Here is a 15,582-nt window from a genome sequence, read left to right as displayed (position 1 = left end):
CTGCCCTGCGCCTCGGCCATGCCCCGGGCAGTGCCGGAGCGACGGCCTCCGGGCACGTCCCGTCCCGCGTAGGGCCCGGGCTGAGCCGCGGGAGGTTTCCGAGCCTCGCCGCGGCCGTCACCGCCGCCCCGGGGTCGGTAGCCGGGCGGGACGCGGCGAAGGGGGTAGTCAAAGCGGCGGCGCGGTGGGAGCCCCGGTGGGAGCAGGTCGAGCTCGGGGCGGGCCTGGGGGCTGTCGCCGGGGGCTGTCGCGACCTTGGGAGTCGTCTCCTCCCACCCGGGCTGGGGTCTGCGCTCGCCGGAGCCCCAGGGAACCCTTTTGGAGCAGGAACGTGGAAATTCAGGTCCCAGTTGATTCACCTGGGTAAACTGGGTGGGAGAGGCTCCCCACAAACCGGGGCAGCGCTCCTCATCGCTGCTTTACCCTGAGCTGTCATCTGTCCTTCGTGGAAAAGACCCCCCCAGACCCTCTTCTGTTCCTTGGCAGCTGCGAAGGACGATGGAGAAGCCACATAAGCCAGCATGCCTGTAAGCGTGAGATCGTTGCGGTGCCGTCTGATACCGGCTGGCAGGAGCACAGGCCCACGGCCGCAGTGTTTTATCTGCGAAACCCCTCGGGTCGGGGGCTGCAAGGAGCCGAACAGCCGTATTGAGGTGTCACCGCTGTTGCAGCGAGGGCTGATCAAGAAAGCGTGGTGTTGCCCGCAGTGATATAACCTGTTCAGCGCTGCGTCCTGTGCATCAGCAAAGACTGGGCACTGTGGGCTCAGAAAGCTTTATTGCTGCTTGTCCAGTGGACTGCTGCCTTCTGGCACAGTCAAGAAGATTGGGGGATGTAGTTGCAAAGGTCTGTTTCTGGGAAAGTGCCTGTATCCTCAATGGAGAACAGACTGACTGCTTAAGTTGACGAGACTCTACTGACTTAACTGAGTTTAGGATTAGATCTTGGGTTCATTTAGAAGTGACCCCTCTGTCTATCCTGTATTTACTGTCCTTGGGGGACTGTAAAATGATTTGATTTTCCCAGAGAGTAAGATAAAAGTGTTGGATCCCTGAAGGAGCCCTGGTGCCCCTGAAGCTGGTGTGAATTATTCCATCGTGTCTAGTTGGGGCTGCGCTTTCAGCCCAGGCCTTGAAAAGACTTTAAATGTTTCCCTGATAGTAAAAATTATCCTAGCTATTGGGCTGTTATTTTGGCAACAGCTGTAACGTCAGGCCCTGATAAGTAAGCATGTAATTACATGCTTAGCTTCATTCATTGATGATAACTCAGCTATGTGTGTGGGCGTAAGTATAGGCAGGTTTCTTATAGTAATTTTTTTTTTTTAATGGAAGCACTTCTAATTATCACACCCAAGACTGAAATGTAATGTTTTGGTATAAATCTGGTGGAAAGCCCAAAGCTGAGCCTTTTAACCTAGCTGATTTTTATTTTTATTTCCCCCCTCAAGGTGTAGTTCTGAGGCAATCCCAAGAGCCCCAAGAGCTGTGGGGATATGTGCAAGTTCGAAATAAGGCCCACATGTTCTGGTGGCTCTACTATGCAAATAACCCAACCAAAGCCTTCACAGAATTACCTCTCATCTTGTGGCTTCAGGTGAGGTTTGGTGAAAGACACTTAAATGATAATTCTTTCCATCTGTGGCTGGTTCAGTCTGATGGGTATCTTGCAGCTCTACAGAAATAGGATTCAAAATTGTCCAACTCTAAATGATTCACCTTGTGAATGAGGTATTCAGGTTAGGAAGAAATAATGAAAATATCATTCTGCAATTGTGGGGTGTCGTCAACTGCTCACCTGCCATCAAGTTAAATTGCAGAAATTGAGGTTGTTCTTATCTTTTATACAACAGTAGTGCTTTTTGTGCCAAGCACTACAGGTACCTTGTAGCATCACAGCTCCTTTCCTAAAGATCTTATAGTCTAAAGAACGTTCAGAGAGGGTAGATAAAATAATCAGAGATTTAGAAAGATTTCTAAATGGAAACAAGTAAGAGAGACTCTGATTGTTTAGAGATTGGTCCCATTCAATCACAGTTTGATGAAAGGCAGTGGTGTGTGCTCCACATTCACCTCCAGCAGTACATTTCAGAAGTTAATGTTTAATATAATCACTTGATGACTTGGTCTTTTTCTTTCTGGGTTATTTCTTCAGAGTGAAATGTACATGCTGATAAAACTAATGACTTGCAAACCTCTGTGGATAGCTAACTTTTGCATTCAGTATTAAGGGAATAAGGAGAAGGGTTTTCAAACTGCACACACATAACATGCAACTCATTAGATGCTTTCGCAAGTGGGTTATTGCTTCTCTGTTTAAATTCTTGCTTTCAAAAATGGCATGTGTACACGTAATGAAAGACGATGAGGAAGAGAGCTCAATTTGCTTTGCAAATTAACATATAGTGCAAAAGCCATTTTTTTTAAATTTACAATCTGTCATTCTACTTACTGGCTTGCTTTTATTTTTCTCCTGTCATATCTATACCGTGCTGCCTTCTAACTTATTTGTCATTTGGTATTTCCCCACAGGGAGGTCCAGGAGCTTCAGGCTGTGGATTTGGGAACTTTGAAGAGATTGGTCCATTAGACAAAGAAATGAAACCAAGAAATACAACCTGGGTATAGTAGAGAGTTCAGCTTCTAATTACTGATTGCAAATGTTTGTTGCTTGTGTAAGCAGACGATTGCTATGCAAAAATGCACAGAACAGTTTTCATTTGAAATTCAATGCAGCTATAATAATTCCTCTTAAAATAGTGTGGTTAATAAATTGGCTTATAGGAATAGCCTTGTTAAGAACTGAAGAATAGTCATGTTGATTTGATTTGATGGAATATGTCTGGGCTTCCACGAATTTCTGAATTGCAGATGTCTGGGAACCTGAAAGCAGCGAAATTCTAGAAAGATGTTATTTCAGATCATAGCTTCATTGCGTACAGTCATAGAGGTTTTTCTGGATGGCTGGCAATGTATAACCAATGGCTTGTAATTACAAATCCAGTATGGCCTTTAAGGGAAAACAAATTACAGCTGCTTATGAAGGTGGAAGTTTATTCAATGAAATGGATTTGTGCTCCGAGCTACCAATAGTCTGACTACTCTGGAGTTCCGTAGACCGTATGGGTGATCTGCCGTTGGATCACTGGAATTTTTTGCGTGCCTTTTTTGTTGCAGATTGAGCAAATTAAAAGACCTTATGTTGTACCTCTTTATTTGTGAGCCTTACTGCTTTGAGCAATGCTAGCTATCTGTGTGCTGATCTACTGATTTAATTTGTCCACTTATAACTATACAACTATAGCATTTGCTATAGCAATTTCACAAAAGTGCAGCAACCCACAAAAGAAAAACCCTCTTATTTTATATTCTGACAGACAAGTCTCACCTGTACCATTCTCTCTTTTGGACTTGCACCTAATTTTTCTGAAAGTTCTTTCAGGGCCAGAGATTTCCTGGCTCAATCATTTGTGCCATCAAAACTAAGATTTTCACTAATGCTGAACTGAGGTTTCATACAAACCTTCTTTCTGCTCATACAGTTGCAGGCAGCCAGTATCTTGTTCGTGGATAATCCAGTGGGCACTGGATTCAGTTATGTGGATGATTGTAGCTTGTTTGCCAAAAACCTTTCCACAGTAGTTTCTGATATGATGGTTTTTCTTGGAGAATTCTTCACACGTAGAACAGAATTCCAGGTAAGTGAATTGAATTCTTGGTTAGAATCGTATTTTTCTTTGTTTTTAAACAGATCTCAAAAAGAATTAGTGAACAGACTTCCAGATGGGTGGTGTTTGCTACTAGGTAGCACGCATTTGGTGGGAGTCAGTGCAGGTATAGCCACTGCCTCTTATTTCCCATAATTCAGAAGTTGTATCTTGAATTTGGTGCTAGTTAGATAAGCAATGGGGTGCATTATTGTCTATCATGCCAACCGAGAAGCATATAGGATCACGGCTGTTTCTAATTCCAAAATACTGAAGTGCCTGCTTCAGAACTTCCCTCAGTAATTACACCAGGATGTTCTGGAAATCTTATCTGCAGCTTAGAATCAGAAAAATATCCAGTGTTTGATAGTGAAAGGTGAACAGCCAGTGCCTGGGTTCTGTGGGATGTGGGAGATGGTTGGAGGTATTTTCTGCCCTCTGCCCAATGGGTTCACTGTGTGGCTTCTGTCTCTCTCCAGACCATCCCATTCTACATATTTTCTGAATCTTATGGAGGTAAAATGGCAGCTGGCATTGCTTTAGAGCTGCATGAGGTAAGTAGTTGGAGGATGTAGTTTGCTTTTCACTTTAAAACGTGGTGTTCTACAAGTACTTATATCTCCTGGAATACACTGTCCCTGTTGCCTAATTCAGACTGCGACTTGTTTTTTTTCACTTAAAGAAAACTGGTTCTAGAGTCTTGAATATCTAACTAAAAGTTGATTATTTTGTTGTTGTTGTTTGGTTTTGTTTTTCCTCTTATTCACCAAGGCTGTTCAAAAAGGGACCATAAAGTGCAATTTTATGGGGACTGCTCTTGGAGACTCATGGATTTCTCCTTTGGGTATGTTTAAAATCCTCAGACTGTGGGTGGTTTGTTGTTGTTGTTTTGTTTTGTTGGGTGTTTTATCATTCCATGAGTATCTAGGGTCAAAAATGCCATCCCTGCCTTAAGTGAATTAAATCTTTAGTGGGTCTGGTAAATCAAAAAGAAATACTTCAGCATTGCAAGCTGTGATTGAAAAATCTACCTTTACAATGTATCTAGATTATGAAAAGTTAGAGAGCATAGTCAGTGAGGAGCATACTTGCATATCAAGTGGGGTGGTGGTGAAATGTCCCTATGCACCTCTACAGCCTCTGAGGTGTTTTGGCAAGAGTACTGCGCTTAAAATGTGTCCACCAAATGATTCACAAGATTACAACTGAGGTTTTCTTTCTTTTCACAAGAAGGCCTTGTGCTGAGGAACTGATGTGCTCACAGACCTGGAAGAGATAGGGTGTGGTCTGGTGGAGGACAAAAACCAAATTAAAGGACTCTTGGTCCTTCAGTGAGATTTGCAAGGGCAGCCTTCACAGATTCTCTGCAGCATGGGACAGTATCAAGCAAACTCCTATCTGTCTCCTATCAGCTGGTCCTTGAGACCTTATAAACAAACTTGTTATAAAACAAATCTGTTTTATAACTAGATTTTTTCCCCTGTAATCTGCAAACAGATCAGTTTAGATAATGCCCATTCACCTGTCAGATCGCTCCCCATGTTCTAGCAATGTGCTGCAGTGTTGGGGTGAGAACATTTTGGTAAGAACGTGTCTGTTGCTTTAAATAAATTTCACTGATTAATGTTTAAGGGGTTAATGACATTGCAGTGCTTTTATTGGTTCTCAGGATTTGTAAAGAACCTGCTCTGTGGTACATAGCCTTTGGGCTAAACAGAGCTGACAGTACCTTTTTACTGATTAATTCATCTCCGTATATTTTTGTCACAATCGTTCTTGCAACAATAAAGAAAAAGTAAAGGAATTGTATGTCAAAAGCTCATGGGTTTGAAATATGTTCTGTTTCTTTAGACTCTGTGCTGTCTTGGGGGCCCTACCTTTACAGCACTGTAAGTACCTTCTTAAACTCTTGGTCCTCACCTGATTACTTGTACTGCCATAGAGTATAAAAGGATGTTGATTTTTAAGGTTAGCTCTTAGACAGAATAAAACTTCAAATGCATGGAGACTGTTACCAAGAAATGAATGTGAAATTATAATTAAAGTTGTCCCCCTTTGTGTTTGTCTTCCAGTCTCTCCTTGATGATAATGGTCTAGCAGAGGTGACCGCTGTTGCCAAAGAAATAATGGATGCAATAAATAAAAATCAGTATGGGCTGGCCACTGAGCTCTGGGGCAAGGCTGAAGATGTCATTGAAGAGGTGAGATCTTCTTTGAACAGCATTATTAACTAACTGATGCCTGGGGAGGCACACAATTTAGGTTATCCTTTCTATGAGCACTGGGTTGGTGTGAATTCTCCAATCCCCTGCCCAGTCATTTTTGCCAGTATTTGTTTTATCCTAGTGCTGATGTGAAAGAGCTGTTTGTTTGCTCTGTGTGATTGTAAGAGGCAGAGGGTAGAGTGACCCACATGGCCTTGCAGTATTGCATCAAGGTTTCAACCTGGCACATCACTTAAACAGATGCTTAATTTTTAGCGTGCAGTTAGTCCCATTGATTTCTACAGAACCCAGTTTCAACTTAAATGAGCTATGTCTCCTTGAAAGCTTTGTTTTGAATATTGAAAACTGCATCCAGCAAGGCACAAATTTCAAGCTAAGCATAGATCTCTGTTTAAACAACTACAATAGGTGGACAGGGTGGAAAGGAACCTCAAGTTATGTCCTGTTACTGTGGGTTACCGCATCTTTTTACTTAGCAAGTAACAGCTTAAAAGATAGGTAAAGTTTTGTTCTTGTTTTTCCTTTTGAAGGGTTGCTCCAAAATCTCATTCTTTCTTGTGTTTTTGTTTTAGTACAAGTAAGGCTCTGGCTTCCTCAAACAGAAAGACTAATCTGGAGCTGCTTCCTTTTCTTGCTCGTTTTGTTTTGTTTTGTAACTGACAGTGCCTTGCACATAGTTGGTTTCACTTCTTACTGTTTGCAAGGAACTTGTGGTTCCCATTTTGCTTTTCTCTTCAAATCTGCTTGTTTTCTCCTCCCAGTTGTGATATCACTGTCAGGGTGCAGGCACTTCAGTTCTTCTAGGGTTGCTGTTGTGAGCTGATTTCTGACCTATGCATTAGAACTTGAAAAATTCAAAAATTGAATAAAGCAGGGCTTCAGGAATCTCGAGTAACTTCTCTAATGGCAACACTGATCACACTTGTCCTGTGGATGCAGGCAGTCTGCTGTCTGCATCAGAGCTGCCATTCTACAATTATTGGACGCATCCAGATGTCAGCAGTTCCAAAAGAGGGATGGCTGATATTGATCACCGTGTTCTTGAGGAAGCATTTTAGATTTTGAAGGGTTGTAGATTGGGAGGATGTGGACCAAGGGGCAGCATCAGGCTAGACTAGATCTAGCAGAAGAGACCATCTGAAAGCCTCATCTGGCATTGCAGCTCTCTACAATGAGTAATGAGAATCTGCAGTCATTTGCAGGGTGTAAGGCTCCCTGTAGCTTCACATCCATTTCAGAGAAGTAAATAGCATCTCTGGCACAACCCACGTGTGAACAACACAGACTTGAGAAATCTCTTCCCCACTTCTCAAAGCAAATGTAGAACCAAAGCTTTTCCATAAGTATCCTCCTGACATGTAGGTAAAGTGGCAGGTCACAGGGTCCTTTATTTAGGATTTAATTACCTCCTCTTTCAGAAAAGAGTCTTCCTCATATCTGAGAAATGTTTTTTGTTACAGTGTTACTGAAACTATCTTGTGTTTTCAGAACACAGACAATGTGAACTTTTATAACATCATGAATAAGGAGGTTCCAGAAATGAAATCAAGTGAACAAGAAAATCTCCATCTCGGTAAGTTGTGTTTAAGTACTTGAGCTTCTGAGGCCCTATGTTTGCATTTGTGTACCTTCAACTCTGATAGTGGGAATAGCCTCAATTTAGTACATCCTTAAAATGGGGCCTTCAGATCCAAAGGATATTGATATTCTCCTGAGCAGAACTTGTTTGCTCTTGCATAAATAGGGATAAATAGGAATGTGGAACAACCCTTCTATAGATTACACCTCCACCTAAACATCCTGCACAAATTACACCAAGGAAGTAGTCAGTATAATTGTGACATAGTTTTATGACCTTTAAGTCACTTCCTCTTAATGTCTTTCATTTGTGTCTTCAAGCTAGGACACAAAAATGGCTCATCAGTATAGTCTGATTAGACTGGTTTGCTCCATGATGTTTATGCACCAATGTGAAAAACTCATGCATAGAGTTTCTTTCAAGCTCTTTATCTCTTTTTATTGGCTTCAGCAGGGAAGGTGAATGGCACAGTTAACTCCCAAAAGTAAAGCACTGCAGCTCAAAAATAACTGGTCTGTTGAGGAGATGAAATTGTGTCTGTACTAAGTGGCTAAAGGAGAAGCTGGTCCCCTGAAAAAGTGCTGTGTTAGCCAAAAGTAGAAATGGATGGTTGGGTTCTTCCCATATCATTTCCTGACCTAAATAAGTGTTGACTTCAGTGGTTTCTGTTAAAAGCAAGCAAATCTCTCTGTGGTGTTCCATTTTTCATTAGAAAAGAGTTTGTGGGCCATGACTGTTAACAGTGAAAATTGCTATCTATGACTGTCTTAAATGTGCCGCTAATCAAAGTGTGTTCTCTTTTTTTCAGTAGGACTTTACCAACGCCATGTCAGAAATATGCATAAGGAAAGCCTAGATGAATTGATGAATGGACCCATCAGAAAGAAGCTAAAAATTATTCCTGACTGTGTGAAATGGGGAGGTACTTTCCTGTCTGCTAGTGCGCATCTAATAGTCCATTATTGCTGTTTACAGTACTGCAGTCTGCAGGAAGATACTTTACTGTAGTAAGCAGACACATTAAATTGTCATTATCCTTGGGCCTAAGAAGAGGACTTATTCTCAGAAATGAACATGTAATGGGGCAGGCCTGTGGGAGCAGATCTGGTTCTGGTTTTGATTCTGCTGCTTGTATCTATCTTTAGCCAAGCAGGTAAAAATACAGGGGGAGGAAGAAGATCCTCTGTATCTCAGCAGCTGGTTTCTGTCTTTCAAGCATTCTTGCTGAAATTCCTGTCAGCTTTTCTCTGCCAGAAATCTGGTATCATGTAAAGCTGCATGGTGTGGAGGGGAGGGTGTAAAACAGAACGGAAGGCTTAAAGGACTGATGCCAGCACCCCATGTATGTAATAGGAGTCAGAAGCTACAACGCTGTCTGTGAGCTCCAGTGGGAGCATGGCTGCTTTCTGGTTCTCTTTTAGTTCCTCAGACTGATGAATCACTGGCTGCCGCTTTGGGCTAAGAGTGGGTTTTATGCAGCTGTGAACTGCATTTTAGAACACTTCGCCAGTTGCTTTTGTCCCAGCTTGGGGATGACATTCTTCATCAGTTAAAATTTGTCTTCTTTCTGGTTCCAACCAGGTCAGTCCAGGGATGTCTTTGAGAACATGGTTGAGGACTTCATGAAACCTGTCATTGATATTGTTGATCAGCTTTTGGCAGCCAGCGTCAATGTTACAGTCTATAATGGGCAGCTGGATCTCATTGTTGACACCATGGGTAAGGGACTTCTTGACTGGGGTTGGGAACAGAACACGTGACGAGTAGAACATGAAGTTGCCAATAATACTGGTACCTGGATCTCTCCAGTCTTCTGTGCAAATCTCCTATGTAACTGACAACACTTAAATATTACAGTCATGGATGAGCAGCTCTTAGTATGTTTTGTTTACATCCCTCTCAGAGGCAATTCCTTTACCTCCATTATACTGTTGGGAAATGGATCTGCAACATCAATAATTGCTTGTTTCAGTGAAGCGCGTAAGTAGGTAGCTAATAATTCACTTAATTCGACATATATAATGTTTGTACACTCATTCATAAATGAAGAATGAGGACAGATGAATAAATATCTGGAGATTATCCTCTCTTCTCCTGTGCTTTGAAGATCCTGTTCTGTGGGGCAAAGGTCATACCTTGCTACAGATTTGTGCACGGTACAGGTCAGCCTTCACTGAGTGGCCTGCAGCAGAGAGCGTGGTGCCAGGTGAGATGGAACAAGGGTGTTGGTAATTAATCAGGGAGGGTGCAGTTGTGATCACACCTGCTGCTCAGTAACACGTGTAGGCTCCTGCACCACTTGGCCATTCAAGGGCTTTGTTTGTCCCTTGCTGCTTGCAAGATGCAGGCTTGATCAAGTGGCAGTTCGGGAGCTAGGCCAAGTGTTGCTGAAATGCCTCATGCTGCAAGACTGCAGTGCTCTCTTCCATTCACCTTTTCTTATTGATTTAAATAATCTGCACTCACAAACTGCACAAACATCTTCCTATGTTGTGAAAGGCTTTATCCTTTGTCTGTCTCTGCCCAGTTAGATGCCCTTCATGAATAACATAGCAATCAATAAATCAGGAAACAGAGTATTTATTTAGGCTGTCCAAACAGATTAGCAGTTAGTGGTGCTCCAGTTTTATCACATTTTGAGCTAAAATTGAGCTGCAGTTAACATGTAAATTCTTCCAGTAGTTCAGAGATAGGCTAAAGTTTTGTCCCCCTTGATGTCCTGGAATTGGTCTTTTTGCTGTCTTGACCTCCACCTTCTCTAGCAGGCACCTGAAAACAGAAAACCTTTCCAGGCTGTTCTTGATGAGTGACTGTAACAAACAGAGAAGCAGTGTCTCCTCTGATTTCCAGGAGGGGGACTTGGTGTGGCTGATCCTTCTCCATAGCAGGACACTAAAGGTGTTTGAGGAGTAAAGCAAAATATGTCAGAATTGCTAGGGCTGCAGAGCCTCTAAGAGGCACATGTTCACCTTGTGCAATCATAAGTTCATTTCACATACACCTTTACTGTTTGCTTTTTTCCCTTCTCCCTCCATTGGTTTGTTTCCACTTCTCCTGAACATAGCCTTGGTTGTTTCCTAGGCATAGCAAAATTGTTTTTAGACTCTGACCACACAGAGACTTTCCGCTAACTCTGCTGTATTGGTATCTAGTACAGAGGGCATCTGGCTGAACTGGGACTTCCAACTTACTGTGTCAGTATCAGTAATCAAGCATATCTCTGATCTCTAACAGGCCAGGAGGCATGGATCCGGAAACTGAAGTGGCCTAATTTGGACCAGTTCAGCAAGCAAAGGTGGAAGGCACTCTATGCATCTCCAGAATCCACTGAGACAGCTGCTTTCCACAAGGCCTATGAGAACTTTGCTTTTTTCTGGATTCTTAAGGCTGGGCACATGGTAAATAATATACTTTGTGGGGTGGGATGCACCATTATCAGCAAGAAAACTGAAGATGCGTGTACGCTTACTATCTGCTTCCTTATAGCAGCTGCTTACCATGTGCTCTCATCTCTGTGCTAGGTACCGTCTGACCAAGGAGAGATGGCACTGGAAATGGTCAGGATGGTGACCCAACAGCAGCACTAGGGAAGGGGAGGCCAGCTGGTATGGCGTCCTGCTGAATGTCAGTGCTCTTGCAGAATGCGAGTCCAGAATAATGAGCCGCAGGAGGAACAATGGCTATTTGGACACAGCCTCTCTGATTTGCTGATAATGTGCGCAAGCATTTATGGAAAGGCATTTTTTTCCTTGAATGAATTGAATTTGTAAGCTGTGATTTGCTGCCTTAACACTGTTCATAGTGACTCTTCCAGAGGGAAGTCCACTGTCATAAACAACTAGCTCTGAGCCTTTGCCTTTGACTTGGAAGGATTTTGTGCTTTTGTAAAAAGCTGCCCTTCCCTGAATGCTCTCTTGTCTATTCACACACCAAGACTAAAACTGATTTGAGTCCTGATATTTGCTGTTTGTTCCTCTCAGAGAGCTAACCTGTTTCATGAGGCCGTGAAATGTTCCTTCCTTTGTCCTCAGGCCTCTGCTTGAGTCACCTGGCTGGATTACAAGCTGAAGACATGGAGATGCCAGGATAGAGGACCTGCCCTAGAGGAATTATGGTCCATCTCATCTTGCTGAGATGCCTTAGTTAGGATCCAAGATTCTTCAGGCTTCCTATGCTATGGAGAGAGAACTGCCCGCCCCTGCCGCCCCCAGAGGAGGATTTGATCTTTTTCATCTGACCATTTGTTTCTTGTTTTCATTCTCTTTAATGACCGTTACTCAAACTTTGCCTTAGCCTTAACACCTAAAGCACATCTAGCAGGAATTCTTGCTTTCCTGCATGCTGAAGCAGGAGCCCTGTTAATACCCTCTTCTTGTACAGAAGAGAGTCCTAATGGACAGAATCCTCTTAAACCGTCTGAGCTTAGCCTGGAGAGTGGAAAGGAGAGCATTGTTTGAGCAATAATAGCATAACTCTGAAAGATAATAGCAGTGTTTAAAAGAAGGATATAAAAGCTAGAACCAATACCTTGATCCATATTTTTCTAGAGCTTTTTTAAGTCTTGCAGAGACCTATTATTTTGAAACAACATTTTTTTTTATATATATATATAGTACACAGTCAAGAGGAGATCTGGTCAGACATCATTTGACTTCTGCTATGGAGCACAAAGTGACAGTTGTTTATTGGTGTCTGATAGGAGGCACAACAGCTTGTTCCAGCTGTCAGATTCCTAAATAAATAGCAACCACTCAATCACTCCAGCAACTGAAACTGTCGTGAAATGTCTGATAGTGTTGGCTTAGCAAGGACTGAGGCATAATGCTATGTAAACACATATGCAATCACCCAGCAGCTGGAGTATTGGCACCTAATAATTGCTTTCCTTCTTCGTGTTCTCTGCTTGAACTCTATTCTTCAGAACTTTAGCAATGCACATCCAGATTTTTTTTTAAACATGTTTTTCAATAAATGCAATAGGTCTAATACATCTCTCTTCAGCATCACATTGATTTCACTGCTTGAAAATCGCATCTTTTCTGTTTTGGCTTTTCAGTGTAAAGCCCCTGCCAATGGGAGCAGATGCAGTCACACTTGAGAGGGAAGGGTGCAGGTCTGTGCTCTCCCCCATGACTGCATCGCGCGAGAAGGAGCACATGCACTGGGGACCACAGGCCCTCCCATCCTTTCCACAAAATGCACTCCTTCAGAGCATGAAGGGCAACCCAGAATGGCTCGGCAGAATCAAACCAGCAATTGTTTCTATTTTCTCCTTTGTTGAACATTAGATGAACAAGAATAAGAGGAGGGTCCTAGAGGTGTGTAAATCCATGTATCTGCATTCTTGGAGTATTGTAAAATAACTCGCCAAGCAAATAAGTATGTCTGAGCCTGGACAGTTTGAGTTGGCTTGTAGTCCTGAATCCTGTTATATACAATAATTTGCATTATGCCTAAACAACTAACACTATAGGGCTTGATAGAGGGAAAGAATTAAGATGGTGTCTCCAGAAAGCAGCATTTACCGCTGTTTTTGTGCTTCTTTATCAAATGGGACATTCATTCACATTGCCTAGAGCTTATGCTCAGTGATAGGCCTGAGACATCTGTTTCTTGTCCTGCTTTGTTTTAGCTTCTGCAGGTTTTTCTGTTGGCAAAGAGATGGCTTATGAGGAAAAAAGATGGTTTCAAGAAGGCTGGTGGTAATGATTTGTTGGTTTTAGGGGCTGTGCCAAATCTAAACATGTTAGAATAAAAATATTTGCCTGTGGAGACAGGCTTTTAAATAGTGTCCATTTAAATGCAAACAACAAAAAAGCAGCAATCCTTTAATATCAAGGAATATTCCTTCCTTTTATTTCACCAAGGGCTCTGTAACTGGTGCATCACAGCTCTAGATCATCACAAAGGTAGGTCACCTGTGCAGCAGAAGCTGTAAGAAATTGGTTCCTTTGAAAGGAGTTCAAGTCCTGCTGTGTATCTGATTAGCAGTGTCGTACTTTGTCCATTTTGATTTCACACAGTAAGCTATTTCCAGATAAGGGCTGTCACCTGGCAAATCCATTAGAATGAATCATTCTAAATATTAATAAGATTTTTTACAGATGCTGGACCAGTCAAAAGAAAACAGCCCAATGTTTGTATTTCATCCTCTGCAGCTGGAGGCTTTGATTGCATAGGTAGCCTGAGAGCCACTGACTTATTTTGCTCACCATCAGTTGAGGACAATTTTCATAGAAACAAATCCAACTGTGTTAAAAATCAATAATTCAGCACTGCCTCTTCAGCATGAACAGTTTTGGCTTTCTAGAATTCTACCAGAAAAGGTAGAAGAAAGCCAGAGAAAGAAACCTAAATGTTATCCACTATGTGATAAACAGGTGTCTCTGTCTTTATCCTTTCTATTTGCTGGATCTAGGACAATATAATGGGGAAGGGTCACTTGGTGCATCCACTGTGCCTTAAACCAGTGTATACCAGCGCCTCATGGTCACTGGTGCACAGAGGATGCAGGACAGATGTACCTTTGATCTGGCTTTTACAGCTGTTCCTCTGCAGTACAGGTTGAGACTGTTGTGGACAGTTAATGCAGGAGGCAAGAGATCTGCCCTATTTCCCACCACAGAAGTATCTGTGTAGGCACAACATTTGTGTCTAACGTAACTAATCTGGCATGTAATATTTTTGCTGTAGGAAGAGTGAATCACATAAGCTATTTCTAAAGGGAAGTTGGCACATAATGCTCATCGATTTTATGTCTTTAAAGCTTGAGGCTTAACGGTGGGCATGTAGCTGTGTGTTGAGTTATCTTTTTTCAGAAGATGAATGTTTTGAAATGTTGCAACATCTGCTTATCTCAGGATTCAAAGCTGCAACAAAAGAAAACATCTGTGTACCGAGGCAAGATGGAGCACTTCTTCAATGTCATGTTATGTCTGTTATCCTCTAAACATTCTGCTGTATGGCAGCACAATTTGTGTGTGCCACTTCTGAGCTCTGGGGTATGTTCATGTTTTTCCAGAAGGGATTCAGAAAAGGAGTAGTAATTTATCTGACCCACAGACAGTAATGAAGGAATAGTAAGAATTTGAGTAGAGTACAGTTCACCCTTGCAAGGTTTCTCTGAAAACTGTTTTTGGTATTTGCTATATAATAGATTTGGTAGTTAAAGAGTAGCTTTATCTCTTGTGGAGGAACAAATGTACCATTCTGGTCACTGTTGGGGGGGGGATTTTTTTTTCTTCTTTTTTTGCTAACTGGCTGGTGACTGAGGTAGTAGGGAATTATGTTGGATATATCTGCAGGAGCGGAGGTGTGTTAGTATGGATGGCCTAATGCAGTGGTTTTCAACTTATCTCAGTTTACAAACCCCTCACCTAAAATATTTCCAAGGAAAGCAAAGCACCCTTACAAATTTCATATATTGACCATTACTGTTCACTTGTATCTGATAAGTAATGTAATTCAATGGCTAGCATTAGCAGAGTATTTGCAGAATTGATGCACTAACTATACCAATGGTCTAAAACAGATGGGAATATTGGCAGACCATATCCCATAGGGGACTTCAGAATTTCCAGCCTTAGTTTGAAATAGTCCTAAATGGTTAGTCTTCAGGACATACTCTAAAGAATACTTTGATGCCTCCCCCCCCCCAACCTACTGGAGGTTGAAAAACAAAGCACTAAAAGAGCATGGCATTGTGCTGATTTATCATAGCTAGCTGTTGGTGTTGGGTGCTCCCACAAACTGGAAAGCAAGAGATGGACTATGAAAGATTTCTCCTATTACAGGGACTTCTGGAGCAGCGAGCCAGACAATAACCGCTCCTTGCCTGCTGTTCCAGGGACTGGTCAAGCACTGCAAACAATCTACCTTGAGATTAGCGTATCAGGCCTCAGCTCAGAAAGGGGGCTTTCCGCTTAAGTACTTTTGTGCTCCACAGCTTTGGTTTTCTGTTTATCCTGTGGTTACAATACTGCAGGGAGGAGGTTGGGGTGTCTCAGAAGACCAAAAACATCCATATAATACCCAGTTCCAGTAAATGTCTCACTGTGGCTCTGCTGTTCAGT

The 15,582-nt window shown here is 42.3% G+C and overlaps 2 protein-coding genes across 3 annotated transcripts in view; one reads left to right on the top strand and one right to left on the bottom strand.

The window, feature by feature from the left end:
- The window catches only part of COIL (coilin), a 7,126-nt gene extending 6,603 nt beyond the window's left edge, over window positions 1-523 (bottom strand). The window contains exons 1-2 of the mRNA XM_010578746.1: window positions 360-523; window positions 12-315 (exon numbers count right to left, since the gene is read on the bottom strand). Of these exons, the coding sequence (XP_010577048.1) occupies window positions 12-315; window positions 360-523 (468 nt within the window). The remainder of the gene's footprint in view (window positions 1-11; window positions 316-359) is intronic.
- A 247-nt stretch (window positions 524-770) lies between these two features.
- Window positions 771-11,953, top strand: SCPEP1 (serine carboxypeptidase 1). 2 transcript variants are annotated; one of them, XM_010578659.1, is made up of 13 exons: window positions 771-846; window positions 1,451-1,596; window positions 2,532-2,621; window positions 3,542-3,697; window positions 4,186-4,260; window positions 4,478-4,550; window positions 5,558-5,595; window positions 5,779-5,907; window positions 7,420-7,504; window positions 8,319-8,432; window positions 9,092-9,229; window positions 10,745-10,908; window positions 11,032-11,953. In XM_010578659.1, exons 2-13 carry the CDS (start codon window positions 1,522-1,524, stop codon window positions 11,095-11,097), a joined length of 1,203 nt encoding a protein of 400 aa, XP_010576961.1. In that variant the 5' UTR covers window positions 771-846; window positions 1,451-1,521; the 3' UTR covers window positions 11,098-11,953. The 2 variants fall into 2 exon arrangements, with proteins under 2 accessions (XP_010576961.1, XP_010576960.1); XM_010578658.1 differs by lacking the exon at window positions 771-846 and having other exon boundaries at window positions 1,455-1,596; window positions 8,322-8,432.
- Window positions 11,954-15,582: the final 3,629 nt, after the last annotated feature.

Source organism: Haliaeetus leucocephalus, unplaced genomic scaffold, assembly GCF_000737465.1.
Source record: "Haliaeetus leucocephalus isolate CR32 unplaced genomic scaffold, Haliaeetus_leucocephalus-4.0 Scaffold646, whole genome shotgun sequence".
Taxonomy (NCBI): Eukaryota; Metazoa; Chordata; class Aves; order Accipitriformes; family Accipitridae; genus Haliaeetus; species Haliaeetus leucocephalus.
This window is presented reverse-complemented; position numbering and strand designations above follow the sequence as displayed.